Source organism: Mauremys mutica, chromosome 1, assembly GCF_020497125.1.
Source record: "Mauremys mutica isolate MM-2020 ecotype Southern chromosome 1, ASM2049712v1, whole genome shotgun sequence".
Taxonomy (NCBI): domain Eukaryota; kingdom Metazoa; phylum Chordata; order Testudines; family Geoemydidae; genus Mauremys; species Mauremys mutica.
Window position 1 is genome coordinate 342,855,636 of NC_059072.1, and position 17,145 is coordinate 342,872,780.

At 45.4% G+C, this 17,145-nt stretch overlaps 1 protein-coding gene across 1 annotated transcript in view; it reads right to left on the bottom strand.

Moving 5' to 3' along the window:
* Positions 1-951: 951 nt before the first annotated feature.
* CCDC83 (coiled-coil domain containing 83) overlaps positions 952-17,145 on the bottom strand; it is a 43,669-nt gene continuing 27,475 nt past the window's right edge. Inside the window, exons 4-11 of the mRNA XM_045020472.1 lie at positions 15,501-15,669; positions 13,520-13,687; positions 7,952-8,043; positions 6,284-6,352; positions 4,560-4,681; positions 3,396-3,490; positions 2,500-2,687; positions 952-1,654 (exon numbers count right to left, since the gene is read on the bottom strand). Coding sequence (XP_044876407.1) covers positions 1,478-1,654; positions 2,500-2,687; positions 3,396-3,490; positions 4,560-4,681; positions 6,284-6,352; positions 7,952-8,043; positions 13,520-13,687; positions 15,501-15,669 — 1,080 coding nt within the window. The 3' untranslated portion in view covers positions 952-1,477. The remainder of the gene's footprint in view (positions 1,655-2,499; positions 2,688-3,395; positions 3,491-4,559; positions 4,682-6,283; positions 6,353-7,951; positions 8,044-13,519; positions 13,688-15,500; positions 15,670-17,145) is intronic.

Below are 17,145 nucleotides of genomic sequence, written 5' to 3' on the forward strand. Positions count from 1 at the left end.
GCCGGTGAAACTTACATTGCTCAAGGGGTGCAATATTCACACCCCTGAGCTATATAAGTTTTGCTGACATAAGTGGCAGTGTAGACATAGCCTAAGGCACTCAGAGTGATCAAGGAGACAGATACACAGCCAGCCCCGTAACCATGACAGGCCTGAACAATATGCCCAGCAGGTTTTCAAATCCCGTGGGGCTCCAGCAGTTTTGGGGCCTGGTCTCTCCCTTGGCCCCACCTGCCGCCCCCCGGTGCTCCCCCCTCAGGGACCCTGGCAGCACAGCAATGCTGAGCAGCATCTGCCTGTTCACTCCAGTGGCTGCCGGCCCCTCCCTCAGGCCCAGGGGCGAGGTGGGGCTGTGCCCCGCCCCAAGTGCCCCTGAAACCAATGGGACGCTGTGGTGATGGTGCCTGGGGGCAGAAGCATGCAGAGCCCCCCTGGCCTGCCCTGCCTTGGAGCCCCAGGTAAGTGCCACACCCCTTCCCAGAGCCTGCACCCCCACCCCACATACCCCCTACTAACCCCAAACTCCCTCCCAGAGCCTGCACCTGGTCCCCACACCCCCTACCACCCCCAAACTCCACTGCAGAGCCTGCACCCCAAACTCCCTCCCAGAGCCCAACCTCTCACCCCTTCTGCACCCAAACGCCCTCCCAGAGCCTGCACCTCAATCCCCTCCCCAGACCTCCTTCCCCACCCAAACTCCATCCCAAAGCCTTAGGCAGGTGGGGGGCAGAGTTTTTTTGGGGGGTGAAGTTTTTGGGGGGCGGGTTCTGGATGGCATGAGTGACATTGGCCCGCTGGGAGGATTTGAGGACTGGCGCTGGCCCTAAGGTAAATTGAGTTTGAGACCTCTGCTTTCATTGAAGAATATATACATTTTTAAATCCACTTTCTGGGGTTGCAGTTTAATTTCATGCCATTTATTAAAATGTATCTGATCTTTTGATTTATGGGGGTGAAAATAAAATCATTCAACCAAATATTTTGGCAATAGTTTGGATTATTCTCAACATACTGTACTTTGCTTAAACCGAGTAGTAAATACTTAGCAGCTTCCACCTTTTATGTCAGCCTATGTTTATCTGTTTGTCCTGTCTAATCAAACTAGAATTCTGTATCTGGAAGACTGCAAGTAGGGACCAGAGAAGTCAAATATTGACCCTGATCCTGCGTTAGCTACTCCCCATCTACATTACTGGGAGTTTACATTGCACAAGGAATGTGCAGGTTCATGCCCACCGTCTATAGTACTAAGGAAAGAAACCTTTATATTAGCCATCTAGAGACATTCCTGTTAATGCAGCCAGCTATTTAAATAGTCTAATATTTAATTCTTTCGGTATTTAAGAAAAGAGCTTCCATAAAGCATTGTGTCACAGATTACCTGGAAAACAGATCAAAGATTTAATGAACTTCAAATTACATTTCTAAACGAGCAACATAAATTAGACTATTTTTAACCAACCAGGACCTTTTGTTCCTAAGTAAATACAGATTTGATCATGCGGTATGTGATGTGGCCCTCTGATTTATAGGTATCAAAACTCTCTTCAAACTGGCATTTGCTTGACATTTCTCTCAATTCTTCATGAATAGGCATGGCTCTTCCCACTGCACTCATCAGTTTCGTCCCCAGGGGACCCAGTTTTGAGTATTCCTGGAGTTGCAGAAGAGAGAGGGAATATTGTTGTTCATCAGCAATTGCATGACAAAATAGAGGCACTTCAGAAGATGATTGTTTTCCTTTTTAAAGAGACTCGGTAAAGATGTCCTCAAGGGGTTCCATGTTCAACAATTTCCATATCAAATGTACTTAGTTTACAAGTAAAAAAAGGTTCCCGTTCCAACTGCCAGCCCTGCCAACTCAGTCTGGGATTCAATAGCCTTAAATACACTCTGTGCCCCTTTGCACTTACACCTGGGAAGCCCTAGTCCAAGGGGATGTCTACACTGCGCAGTTTACAGTGGCACAGCTGTGCCACTCAAGCCTTGCCACCGTAAGGTGTGCCGTGTAGCCGAGAGCTCTCCTGCCGACAAATTAAAACCAGCCCCAATGAGGGATGGTAGCTTTGTCAGCGGGAGGGCATTTCCCACGGACAAAGTGTTTTTTTTCACACCCCTGACCAACAAAAGTTTGAATAAGAAAAGTGCAATGTAGACATAGCCCAAGCCTCCCCGCAGACAGTGAGGTCTGGAAGAGGTGGCCTGGCCATTTACCCTTCCCAACCCCAACTTCAGAAAGGTCTAAGATCCAGACAAAGGAGAGCATTTGAACCCACACAATACCCCACACTTGGGGTGCAGCATCTCCAACTCTTTTCATGGGGAGTGTCACCCTGGCTGCTTATACAGTATATCTATAACCCCAAATATGGAAGCCAACAGCACCTTTCGCCATAACAGTACTGAAAGCTGAACTAGTGCTGCTGGTAGCTCATTTCCTGATTAAAAAAAGCTAGCGCCAGGGTAAGTGAAAGAAGCCCCATTGATTTTATCCTTTACCTGGATATCTTTTTCATCTTCATACAATAGGTAGTTGAGAGCAGAAGCCATTGGCTCTCCCCGCAGATCCTCATAGCTGTCTTCCTGCTTCTCGGCCTCTGCCTCAGACTGAGTATCTGAAAACACTTCCTTCTCTATGGCTAGGGGTGCTGTGCTCTTGGTGCTTTCATCTCCAGCATCTGTCTTTGCTTTTGGGGGGAAGTCCAATGAGATGTAATGGGGTTATACTTTGTGAAGGTTAGAAATAAGGTTTATCATGGAAATTGTTTGTAATCTTTACTATGAGGTTGCCAGGGAGACTCCCAAATATACACTATGGACAGGTAAAAAAAGAGCAATGGACAAGAGTAAATAGTTTTATGCCATAATGCACATGCAAGCCGCTGAGATACTGCTGCTCTACCAATAGCACCACTTTATATCGCACAATCCAGTGGAATATCTCTCAAATTGTCAGTTAATTCCACATGTGTCTTGGACAGACACACTGAGACCATCCTCTTAGACCATAGGTCACTGTACTGCTGGAGGGAACATCTTTGGGATGAGATGTAAGACAGTATATGATGATTCGTGGGCAGTAAAAATCCAAGGCATCTTTTTGCACAAGGCAGTTGATCCTAGCAATCTGGCCTGGCCCAGTTCCATATTGGGAAACTACATCCTACTGACCTAAATATCTATTTCACTTAACACAATAGTGTATTATTTTCTTCCTGTCCTGCACTGTGATGTACAGCTGCTGTACAGGCTGCTAAACCCGAGGTAACTGCATTTCAGTGGTAGATTAAATGATCACCATGTACACTAGAATGTTTGCAAAGGACTTTGCAGACGAAAAGCGCTTAATGTAAGATTACTTATAAAGTTCCATGACTTTTTGACATGTGCATTACCTGCATAATCTCTACACTGTAGTCCTTCCAAGTCCTCACTAAGCAATTCCTCTCCTTGAACTTGCAGGCCAGCTCCCTGGGTAAGAAATAAATGCCTATGGAATTTAAAAAAAAACACATGACATTAGAGCTCTGAACATATTTCCCTAGAAAGTGGAACAATTAACTATGCCTTGTTTTCAGAAAAGACGTACTCGAAAAGCCATCTGACATTTAATTGCAAGCTCAGAATAATGCAATAGTTTAAAAATGTGATTGAGGCAGCCAGGTAGCTTAATGACTATGCTCTTTTGTATCCCTAATTCAAGTCTGCCATAAAATTCAAAGAAAACAAATGCAGTCTCGGATCAGTACATGGTCCAGACCAGAGCTGAAAGTCTTCACTTAGAAGCAGTCCAAGGTTCTTCTAGCAAGGAGAGTTAGAGACCCTGTTTTGTGGTTAAGATGTGACTGCTACAGCAGGGCTGAAATCCCGGGGCAGGGACAGTAAAGAGATGAGTGATAAACATAGTGTGTAACACCAGAGGTTATGATACCACATGTGCTAAATTAATCCTCTTTTGAGGAATAAGTTAGTGCCATTAGATGTGAAGGAACTTTAAGCTGTGCAATGTACCCTTACAGTGCCATGAAAGAGCCTCTTCCTTATTTCTGCTTAGTACAGCACGCCACCTGCGGTACTTGGGAGTGAAAAAACTAAATTAGCACATTAGCCTTCACGCCCTCAAATATTTGAACCAACAATAAGGAGCAGAGCTATGCCCTAGTGTCCAGCCTGCACAGCTAGATATAGGGGGGGGGTGTGGCAAGAAGGAATTCTTCCTCCCAGCCGGGGGTGGTGTGTGATCTGTACAGCAGGAGATAATCCAGCTCTTCCACCCCCACATCCGGATCCCTATGTGCTGGTGCATACAGAGTTACAAGGTAGCTGAGCTTCAAATCATGCCCCCAACATCCTCAAATCCTGCCTCTTTTGGATAGGAAAGCTGCATTGGTTCTGCTGCCCAGGGACACTGAATGGCTGTGGAGGCAGCAGAAGTAGTTTCTAGGACCCAGATTCTCAAAGGTATGTAGGCTTCAAATGCCCACTGAACTCAATGGAAGTTACGCGTCTAAATACCTTTGAGGATCTGGGCCTACATCTGTAAATGGAACCATTCTTACCCTGATATTTTAAGATTTTGAAGTCTGCAGTTAAACAGGCTCCTAATCATATATATATTTTCTTCTTCTAGTAGCTGAGCAGATGCTTCCAAGTCACTTACTTCCTTTCGGTATATTTCAACCTGTCACAGATGAGAAAAACCATGAGGTAATCTTGAAAGAGAGGGGGACCTGCACAAAGGGTCACGATCCAGCAGCTTTCTGAGTTCTTATCCCGTGTCACACTAGCTCCCTCTGTTGCCTTAGACAACACAGAAGGTCAAGAGGAGGAAGACCTGAATCTATGAGTAAGATGACTATGAGTAAGGCTGCGAGTCTGTAGCAGCCGGTGCTGGCTCAGGGGCTGCCCAAGCCGGGTAGCCTGTAGGCCAGCAGCAACAGTTTGGGTGTGTGGGAGGGGGCTAGGGGTTGGTGGGGTGTTGGGGGGGCACTTACCTGGGCAGGGGGCTCCCCGGTTCCCACGGGCATGACCCTGTAGCTAGTCCTAGGCGGAAGGGCCAGAGAGGCTCTGCGCGCTGCCTGTGTCCACAGGCCACGCCCCCGCAGCTCCCATTGACTGCAGTTCCTGGCCAATGGGAGCTGCACAGCCGGCACTTGTGGCAGGAGCAGCATGCGGAGTCCCCTGGCCTCTCCGCCACCTCGGAGCTGCAGGGACAGGCGGAGCTGGGTAGGGAGCCAGCCCCACCAACCCTCGCACCCCAGCACCAGCAGGGGTCCCGGGCCACCTTCACTTGCACCAGTGGAATCTCTGGTCCACCTCCCTCCCGCCCCCCCAGCACCTGCAGCCCCCCTGCTCAAGTTTTAGTTAGGGATATATACTAGTAAAAGTCTTGGACAGGTCATGGGCATTTCCAATAGAGACACGGAAGTGTTAAGGCACTGGTGAGACCTCATCCGGAATCATAAGCACTGACTCCGGCCCTGGAGCACCCACGGAAAAAAATTAGCAGGTGCTTAGCACCCACTGACAGCCAGCTTCCCCCTTCCCCCGCACCGCCTGCTCATCAGCAGCCTCACCAATCAACTCCTCCCCCCCTTCCTCCCAACACCTCCCACCCCCCCAATCAGCTGTTTTACACCATGCAGGAGGCTCTGGGAGGAAGGGGGAGGAGCGGGGACGGGGCACGCTCAGAGGAGGGAGCATAACTGGGTGGGAAGAGGTGGGGTGGGGACTTGGGAGAAAGGATGGGTGGGGGTGGGGGTCTGAGGCAGAGCAGGGGCAGGAAGAGGCGGGATGGGGGTGGGGGTATGAATGGGTCAGGTGGGGGCGAGGTCTGGGGCGAAGCGGGGGGTTGAGTACGTCCCAAGCCCAGAGGAAGCTGGTGCCTATTTTATTGCAAAATTGCAACACTAGGCTTTTAATACAAATTTAAACTACATTCTGTAAACGTTTGAAGGACTGGAGTCCTAAAATTGTATACTGGATGATCTCGTACATTTCTACTTATTAAACAGTTGATTGTATGGAGTGGTGTAGTCACTAGCAGAGCCATGATTCTGGCTGTCACTGAAATTGTGACAGGATATGCATCTTGACATGCTGATGTCACAAACAGAGAACCTGTCTTTCCCTCACAACTGTGGCTTACTTAGGACAACATCCTGCTCACCTTTCTCGCTGAAGGCCTTAGAGGCCTACAATAAGAAGCAAAGTGATGACTACAGACCACCACTAAATTCAAACCCTAATTATCATGGCGTGAAAAACCAGATACTCCTTTTACCTCTTCCTTCAGCCATTCGTTTTCTTCAATCTCCCTGTGACTGGTTTTGTCAATGTGCTTTACGGCATTCTGAGAAAACAGAATTTCAGATCTTCTCTGAAGACAGAACTTTGACAATGGCACATACTTGAGGAAAACATTTCTAATGAGCAGTTTAGTCCTCTAGGCAGGAAATATCCACACAGGGAACTAGAAACTGTGCAAGGTTCCCCTATACCATTCTCTCGGGAGACTTGAAGGGGCTCTGCCATGGGGTAGGCAGGAGGGTTAGCCCTCAAATCAGCTATTCCTTACAGATGTTCCAGTCCAATACAATTTGTGACCAGTTATTATTTCTGATATGAGTTTCCCTAAATAAGAGCTTTCTCCCTCCCCTCCATATCTGCTATTTCTGATTTATCCTGCACTGAAGTCATAATCTTATCTGTGTGAAATCAGACTTTTGCAACGGAAGGACGGCAATACCACAAATTCAGTGTTGTGGCCCTGATCCTTTGGGGCGCCTTTCAGGTACAGAGGTCTGTACTAGTGAATTTGATTGCAGGATCAGAGGTTTGTCTTCATTATTGACTCACGTAAGAAATGAACTACCAGGAATCCGTTGTTTAACATCACATGTTTACAATCCATGGGTCTGATTCTCTTCTCACACCATTGTAAATCAGGAGTAACTTAACTGAAGTCAGTGAAGCTAAACCTCTAATCTTCAAAAAGATCTAATGAAGTGTGGAATCCTACTGATGGACATACAGATCCATCAGCATAGATCACTTTGTTAATTGGATACTAACACTGGTATAGATGAGAGAAGAATCAGATCTCACATATATTGATGAAACCTACCAGTTTCTGAAGTATGTTTTTCTAACTTTCTGACCATTTTGGTCCACTCTTGGATCAATCTTAATTCTTGAGTGAGAAAACAATATGATATAAAACTTCAAGAAAAGAACATACTAACACTTCAAACTTGCAAACACTTATGCACATGTTTAACTTCAGTGGGACCACTCAAATGTTTGAAACTAAGAATATGTGTTTGCAGGAGAAGGGCTTTGATCATTGCCAGTTTTGTTTCTGCAAAGACAGCATTCCGAAAATACTTAATTCATGATTTTTTGAAATGTCAAGTTATTTAAGTTGAAATTCTAAACTGAAACTCTGTATTTGCCTTTTTGTGTTCCACACGTTCATGTTTACATTTATTTTTTGAGACTTTTAAATTGTGAGAAATATCAATATTTGGACATTAACATTTGTCTGTAAATGTAAAACATGCCACTTTCTGTATTTTTTATTACAAATTCAACATTTTATTGTAAATCCCACACTCTTAGAAATTTTCACTAATTTTTATTTTTCAAAATTAAATTCCCAGTAAAAATGTCAAGTTCTTGAGTGAGCCTCTGTGCCTCAGTTTCCCCAACTCTAAAATAGGGATGATGCTACTGACATTTGGAAAAGCTCTTTGAATAAAGAACACTACAATATTGGCCAACAAAATATTTTACAGTTCATTTTATTTTGTTCCAACCCATAAGATACCGTCATTCCACTAATGAAAGCCCAAGTCAGTCTTTTTTTTACAATCCAGTTTAAAATCAATAAGAGAATGAGTATTTGTAATCAAGACGCGATTAGCATTCAGTATAAAAGCAGAAAAAGTACCTCAGTAGCCCATTCTTTCTTTTCGTTCATTTGTTTCTCAACCAATTTGTCCATTTTTTCTTTTGTCGTTTCCAGAGTATGTCTATAATATTCTTTCAAAGCAAAGCAGAAGTCATTAGGTGACACTGATTCCCTCTGCAGATGATGAGATAACTGACTCGGTGTTACTGAGCTCACAGGACACTACAGCCAGCACCTCTTTAGTGCATGTTGATATTGCCGTGAGGATGTGAGTGTAGCACAGGGAAATGTACCATGCTAGGTTTACTCTAGCTAGCATGGGTAAAAAGAGTAGTGTAGATGTGGAGGCACAGGCTTCAGCCTGGGTGAGCAACACAAGTACAAACCCAAGAGGGAGTCAGAGTATGTACCCAGGTGGCTAGCCCAAGCCCCCATCACCACCAAGTCCTGTGCTTTGTATGATTTTATATCCTATATAGAGAGGATATATCTACACTATGAGCTAGGAATGTGCTTCCTCTGCTCATGTACACAGACTTGTGACAGCTCAGTGAAAGAGAGTGCAAGTCGACATAACAGTGTAGCCCTGGTTTCACAGACAACAGCAGCAAAGGCACGCAAACCCAACTGAAAATGGTGAGTACGTACTTGGCACCGCTCAGCCATGCCTCCACTATGTATGCTCACGCTCGGTCAATGAAAGCTAGGATTAGTATATGCACATGAACAGGGGAATCACACCTTTAGCTTGTAGTGTAGACATAGTCTTAGACTTTTGTAAGGCTTTCGCTTTATATTGCCCAACATTCTGATTAAAGAATTGGCACTACACAATATTAATAGAGCACACGTTAAGTGGATTAAGAACTGGCCAACTGACAAATCTCAAAGAGTAATAGTCAATGGGGAATCATCAAAATCTTAACTTCAGTTCCCAGAAAGATAATGGAGCAAATAAACAAGCAATCAATTTGTAAGCACCTAGACGATAATAAGGTGATAAGTGACAGTCAACATGGATTTGTCTAGAACAAATCATGTTGAAACAACCTAATATCCTTCTTTGACAGGCTGCCAAGCCTTCTGGATCCTGGGGGTGGGGGAGCAGTAGATGTGATATATCTCGACTTTAGTAAGGCTTCTGATACTCTCTCTCATGACCTTCTCATAAGCAAACTAGGGAAATACAGCCTAGACCAGTGGTTTTCAACTTTTTTCAATTGCAAACACCTAAAAATTTTTGAATGGAGGTGTGAACCCCTTTGGAAATCTTAGACATAGTCTGGGACCCCCAGTGGTCCATGGACCACAGTTGAAAACCAATGTTCTATGATAATGACAACCTTTTGCAGACCCCTTAGACATAGTCTGCAGACCCCCAGGGGTCCACAGAACGCAGGTTGAAAACCACTGACCTAAACGAACCTATTGTAAGGTTCGTACACCATGGTTTGAAAAACCAAACTCAGTGAGTAGTTATCAATGGTTCACAATCAACTGGAAGGGCATATCACAGGGGTGGGCAAACTTTTTGGCCCGAGGGCCACATCTGGGTATGGATATTGCATGGCGGGCCATAAATGCTCATGAAATTGGGGGTTGGGGTGCAGGAGAGGGTGAGGGTGAGGGCTCCAGCTGGGGGTACAGGCTCTGGGGTGGGGCCAGAAATGAGGAGTTCAGGGTGCGGGAGGGGGCTCCGGGCTGGGTCAGGGGTGCAGGAGGGGATGACCGGCGGGCAGTACAGGGTCTGGGGTGGGGGTGGGGCTGAGGCTGCAGGATGGTGCTCCGGCCTGGGACCAAGGGATTTGGAGGACGTGAGGGGGGTCGGGGCAGGGGGTTGGGGTGCAGGAGCGGATCAGGGGTGCAGGCTCCAGGCAGCGCTTACTGCAAGCAGCTCCGGGAAGCAGCGGCATGTCCCCCTCCAGCTCCTACATGGAGGCGCAGCCAGGCAGCTCAGCACGCTGCCCTATCTGCAGGCGCTGCCTCTGCAGCTCTGATTGCAGCTCCCATTATCTGGGAACCTTAGCCAGAGCCCCATGGGTGACCCTATGCATAGGAGCCGGAGGGGAGACATGCCACTGCTTCTGGGAGCCCCACAGAGCCACAGCACATGCGGAGCAGGGCAAGCCCCCAGCTGGAGTACCAGAGTGGGGCAAGCCCCGGACCCTGCTCCCTGGCAGGAGCTCGAGAGACAGATTAAAATGTCTGAAGGGCTGGATGTGGCCCCCAGGCCGTAGTTTGCCCACCCCTGGCATATCAGGTGGGGTCCTGCAGGAATCTGTTCTGGGGCCGGTTCTAGTCAATATCTTCATAAATTATTTGGATAATGGCATAGAGAGTACACTTATACAGTTTGCGGATGATATCAAGATGGGAGGAGTTCCAAGAACTTTGGAGTACAGGATTAGAATTCAAAAATGATCTTGACAAACTGGAGAAACGGACTGAAAGGAATAGGATCAAATTCAAGAAGGACAAATGCAAAGTTCTACAATTAGGAAGGAACAATCAATTGCACAAATACAAAATGGGAAATGACTGCCGAGGAAGGAATACTGCAGAAAAGGATTTGGGGGTTATAGTGGATCACAAACTAAATATGAGTCAGCAATACAATATTGTTGCAAAATAAGTGAATATCATTCTGGGATGGATTAGCAGGAGTGTTGTACACATGACACGAGAAGTAATTTTTCCACTCTATCTAGCAGTGAGGGCCTCAGATGGAGTATTGTGTCCAGTTCTGGGCACCACACTTTGGGAAAGAGGAGGCCAAATTGGAGAAAGTTCAGAAGAGAGCAACAAAAATGACTAAAGGTCTAGAAGACATGATCTAAGAAGAAAGGCTGTAAAACTTGGGTTTGTTTAGTCTGGAGAAGAGAAGACTGAGAGGAGACATGATAACAGTCTTCAAGTATGTAAAAGGTTGTTATAAAGAGGAGGGTGATAAATTGTTCTCTTTAATCACTGAGGACAGGACAAGAAGTAATGAGTTTAAATTGCAGCGAGAGAGATTTAAGTTAGACATTAGGAAAAATTTCCTAACTGTAAGGGTAGTTAAGAACTGGAATAATTACCTAGGGATGTTGTACAATCTCAGTCATTGGAGACATTGTAAGAACAGGTTAGACCAGGGGTCGGCAACCTTTCAGAAGTGCTGTGCCGCGTGTTCATTTATACACTCTAATTTAAGGCTTTGCGTGCCAGTAATACATTTGAACGTTTTTTAGAAGGTCTCTAAGTCTATATAACCAAACTACTGTTATATGTAAAGTAAACAAGGTTTTCAAAATATTTCAGAAGCTTTATTTAAAATTAAATTAAAATGCAGATCTTATCAGTTTAGTGTGATCCTTGCCCTTGCTTTTCCTTGCTGAGTTTTCCAATGTCTGGCACGTATTTGGATACTTTAGGCTGCACACAGGCTTCTGAGTGATCAGTTGTTAACCAGCTGGCAGGAAGTCAGTGGCTGGAACCCCAGATCAGCCGCTGAGGTGAGTGGAGCTGGCGGCTGGTAAGGCTGAGCAGGGCTGGAAGCCTGGACCCTGGCTGGCAGGGAGCCTGCGCTGGAACTCCAACTGAAAGCAAGGTGAGTGGGGCTGTGGCGGGGACCCCGGCTGACAAGGGGCCAGCAGCTGGAACCCCAGAGCAGTGACTGAGCGGCTCAGCGCACCGCCACTCTGGGGTTCCGGCCACCGGCTTCTGCCAGACGGGGTCTCAGCCCGCTGCCAGCCTGGGGTTCCTTCACCCAGGCCAGCAGTGGGACCCCAGCTGGCAGGGGGCCAGCAGCGGGAACCCCAGAGCAGTGACTGATTTCCTATCCTTTTTAGTCTGATTTCCTATCCTTTTTGTAGTTTTGAGCTTAAAGTCCCTGCATATTTGGTACCTGTCTTGGACATGAGGTTTTCCTAGGCACTTCAGGCACCTGGAGTGTGGCTCACTAGTTCCCAAATGTCAGGAACTTAAGAGTACAAAAAGTACCCCAATAAAAGGAAAGCTACTATTAAACTATCCTAACCCTAAAACTATTAGCTGTTAATCAAGTACCAACTCTATACAACACTAGAAGCAAGGGAAAGCTTGTAGAAGCATGGGGAATGCTCCAACCTCCATCACAGGCAATAAGAAGGAACTGAGGAATGTTCAGGGCAGCTCTGCCATTTCTGCCATGGTCCAGCAGTGCAAGGGCACATGTGCCACCTTGATGGGTACCACTGAAGTAAAAATCTGACAACTGTGCATTGGGCGTACACACATCTGAAATGGAATGGACATGTGCAGTCACTTAAAGAACCACCATTTTTTGTCTCTTGTCTTTTGACTGTAAGCTCCTTCGGGCAGGGACTGTCTTTGTGTTTGTATGGCACCCAGCAAAATGGGGTCCTGGTGCATGACTAGGGCTCCTAAATGCTACAGCAATATAAATAACAGTAAATCTTTCTAAAAATATGCTTTAGTTCAAACACATTATTGGATTAGATGCAAGAATCACTGTATGAAAGAGACTAGATTATCATAATGGTCTCTTCTGGCCTTAAAGATCGATGAATCTATATAAATGTTCATTCTATTTTCTGCTTTACATCTTGGTGCAATAACATTTTGAACTGATTTAAAACAGGGAAAAGACAAAGTGCAAAATACCAGTCTTTCCTTGGTAGTTACTTAAAATACTAACTGACAGGCTAATATGCAATAGGAAAAACAGTTCAGATCTTTATCAAGATAAAGTATGTTTTCAGAACAATTACCCTGGGGAAGCCAAAGAGAATAATAGAATGGTTCTTATCTGCAGCACTTGATGCTTGGTAATAGTTGGCACCGACTGTACGGGGACCATTCTCACAGTGGTGTCGCTGCCTGTCACTACCAGCTGCTTGGCTGTGGTAATGAATACTAAGAGTGTTACAAGGGGAAAAAAAATCAGGACTTTCTTTTAAATAATAAGAGTTACATAACACCTAAATAACTGGCATATTATTTAAAAGTCCTCTATACAGATGAATCTATATAATGGTTTTATAGAGCACACATCACTACTGTTTATCTAAGCTCTTACATATGCTCCATAAGAACTTAAACTGTGCCTTGAATTTGCACATATTTATGTTGAGGATTTTGCAAAGCTGCAAATAGGGGACTTTGTTACCAGTAGGCTAAATGCAGTTCTTGCGTAATCAGGTGAAGCTCCATGGGCACCTGATTATACTAGATCTGAATTTCACCAATCCCCAAAATGATCTAAAATTTCTCCTGTGTTAAAGGAGCTTTCAAATGGAAACCTGTGACGCATGGTACACGATGAGCACAAACCAACACTTTCAAACTAAGGTACCTAAAATTAGGCTCCATAATCTGTTTTTAGCCACCTATGTAAAAGCAGCCTGATTTTCAAAGGTATTGCACATCTGCAACACTCCCTGGACTTCAGTGGAGCACCTCGGAAAAGTAAGTTGCTTTTATTTAGTTGCCTACATACAGATATATAGGATTAAATATTTTGGCTTAAATGGATGTAATTAGTCTGAGCACAAATTACTTTCTGCAAATGAAGATTGTAGCTTATTTATGCACTATATGTACTTGTATTGATCTTGCCATACTGACCTGTCATTTGCACAAGGTCATCTTTGAGTCCGTGGATATCATTTTCTAGGAGCTTGATCTGTCTGGCATGTTCTCCACTTCCCACATTTTTGTACTCTAACCAGTAATCCTTCTCAGCCTGTTTTACCACTAATTTATGGTCAGCTTCATTTATCTTGGAGTGTAGCTCTATTAAAATAACAAAACCAGAAGGGTGAATCCTTTTTTCTGTCAATTTTTTGTATCAATTTTTTTTCAGTTAGGGAGTTTTCAATGGGAGTGGAGGAGGAAATATCATATCCTATAACTTATTACAAAATCCTGGCCCTCTACATTCTCAGGGGCCACCATTTTCCCTGAGTGCAGCCTGGTCTCACCTGGTTGGGAACAATAGGTGACCATGGACATTTTGAAAGAGACCATTTTAAACTGAGGGCACCAGTCCTGCTAAGAACAATAGGAAATGGCAGCCAGTTCGAAAGAGGGCAGTGCTGGGAATTTCTGTAGTAGAACATTATTCCTCAGCCTCTGAGGAAAAAGAAACTTTCAGCTGTGAAGCATAAGAGCAATAAATGGCTACTAATCTTAAAAGAATCTCTACATGTATTCAATGCACAACATTTCAATGAGTTTTAACTACATGGAAAATTTGAAGAGTCTGTGTTATTCCATTATAACTTGAGACATAAAAGGACCAACACAAGGTGCCTAATTTCTTACAGGAATCATTTAAAATTAATTATAACTCAAACCAATAAGCTGATTTACTGATTTATGTGTAAATTCCCGGACAATTCATAGTGTACTCAAAGAGTAAGTACTGTAATTTTGGGGGGTAAAGCTGTATTCTTTCTATGTAACCAATAGGTTGAATCTCTGTGTCACATGGTGACTGGCCCTTAAGTGAAGATGAGGAGTCCACTCCCACCAGTAACACACTTCACTCACTTTCCCATGTGGAGAAAATGATCAAAGTCACATGAGAGGCAGGTCATGAGGCTAAATCAGGCCTTCTGGAGTGGAGATAAGACAGAGGACTGTGGAGAGCCAGTGCTGGGAATTGATGCTTGGTGGAGACTGGGAAGAGACCCAAACGAATCCCCTAAAGGAGGGTCTGACGTAGAGCCATCTCTTGGGTATGGCGACTGCCCTGGGCCCTGCAATTTGGGGGGCCCTGTGCAGGAGGGGAGGGAGGCGGGAGGTGGGTAGACAAGCAGGGTGAGGAGGCAAATGGGGAGGCGAGCGGTGGGGAGGAGAGTGAAGAAGAGACCCCCTATCAGAACTTCCCCCTCCCCCCAGCCCCTCCTGCCTGCCAGCGGGCCTCGCCGATCAGCGCCTCCCCTCCCCCTTCCAGCACCTACCACCTGCCGTGGATCATCTGTTTCGCAGTGTCAGGCGGTGTTGGTGGGGGGAGGAGAGAGGAGCGAGAGTGCAGAGTACTTGCGGGAGGGGGCAGAACTGGGCAGGGAAGAGGCAGGGTGGGAAGAGGTGGGCGGGGCCTGGGGGGAAGGAGTGGAATGGGGGCGGAGCCAAGGGGAGCATTCCCCAGCAGATTAGAAACTCAGCGCCTATGTCCCTGGCCCTGCTCCCCCCTGGGGATGGCCCTGGTCTGAAGGAAGAGACTGAGCAGAGCCAGGGAAGGGCAGAAAGCTGATCCCAGAGGGCAAGCTGAAGAGTTCTGAAATCGTCTGAAAAGACAAGCCCTCAGGAAGGAGGAGGCTGTGCCCAGTTTGAGACTGAGGGTGGAAGGCCGCGTTGTGTTTTTTCAATGTGGATACCTTTCAGGGAATTTCTCTTTACTGACTTTGCTGGCCAAAACACTGTGGCAATCAAACCAGGCTGGAAGGTTGGGAGATGCAACTTGAGTGAGGGGAAACTGAGGAAGATGCTAGCAGCCTGACACCAGACTGGGGTTAGGTGGTGCTGCTTTAGTACAAAATTCAACTCAATCCTAACTATGGAAAACTGCAAACAGCACTTCCATAACTAACTTACTACTCACCTTTCAGAAGCACTTCTTGGTCCCTAAAATACTGCCATTTCTCCCTCATTGCTGCCTCTACATCATCCCTGGTTACAACCTCCTTTTGCTCTAGTTCTTTGTCCTGTGTTTTCAAGTTGCTTAGCAGACTGCGGATGTGTCCCAGCTGTTCTTCCTTCAGATAGTCATTCTATGAGAGGAACAACAGTAAGATACAAATAAAAGGGGTTTAAAATCTCTTCCTGAGCAACAAATTGAAATATCACTCGGATCTGTGACAGCATGGGCCCTTGCAAAAAGTAGAGTTGAAGGTGTTTTGTAAGTCCCAGAAGTTTCTAACTAAGCTCAAGCCTGTTACCAACATGAAAAGGGAAACAAATGACTGTTAGTCTGCTCAATATTCCCATTGCTGAGAATATAGGCTGTATGTTGCGTTTTAACAATAATACTTATTACTGACTTATTTGCTTAGATTCAGGAGAATTCTGGGCACCATACAAACATTCCTTATAACAACATACCACATAAGTTCTATCACCTTTGTTTTACACATGGTGAACTAAGACAGTGAAAGGTTAAATGACTTGCTCACAGTCACAGAAGCAAATTAGCATCAGTGTCAAAATTAGAACTCCAGGGTTTTCTGGTTCCTGTGTTTGTACTCAGATCACTGCACCATGTCTCTCTATCATGTCGCCCAAACTCTAGTTGGAAAGAGTCTGCAGCTACCAATGTAGTGAGTTTGCTCCCAATGCCACACCATCAGAGATCTAAGTACTATACAAGCCAAATACATACCAATGGGAATCCAATAAAATACGCAGCCAGAAAGCATTAGAGACACTTTGCTTCTCAAAGGATCAGTGCCCAACTGACCAGAGAAATGGGGTGGAAAAAAAGAGGGAGCCCAAAGAGCTGTCAAAAGTAGGCTAACCAAAACAAATGGTACTGCAGCATACTCTAAAATATCCTCCAAGAACTAAAAAATGAAAGGAGTCCCATGAGAGACCATGAGTTGGCTGCTGACTAGGGGGAAAAAATCACAAGAGACTACAGCTGTCAGTGGAGAGCAGAGCCAAATTAGCTGCTCCCAGTGATGTCAACAGTCCACAGCTGGAAGAGAATAGATGCTGCAGGAATTTGGGAAACACCAGCCACATGAAGCTACAACTCTCCTAAGGGGAGACTTAAAATCAGTGGCCTAATCACGCTCTATCACTTAGTAAAGTGCTACAAACAGAGGGTAAGGGGAGGATAGGGACCTTATTGTCCACTTCACCTTCTGGAAGAAGCCTAGTCTGCAAAACTGTTTGATTGCCAAGGTCCAACTCTTTCATTTCATTGAGAGAGACAGTCTTCCTTGAGCAATACATTATATATATTTCTGGAGTCCAAAGTTCACTGTGCTCTAATACTAACCTAATTAGGCCTTGTACTTAATTTCTTTTTGAAGTGTGATTCTTCTGGAACAGTGACCATGTACAATTAGTACCCTGGGGTTCCATGTTTCTTTGTTTCTAAAGTGACTCAATGTGGTTAATTTACAAGTAAGTTATTTCTCTATCTGATAACGTTGTAAACTCAGCCTGGAGTGTTGAGCTGAGCTCTGTAACGGGTTGGACTCACCCCCGCGGCGCCTCCTGCTGGTGACTCCAGGAATTAGCTC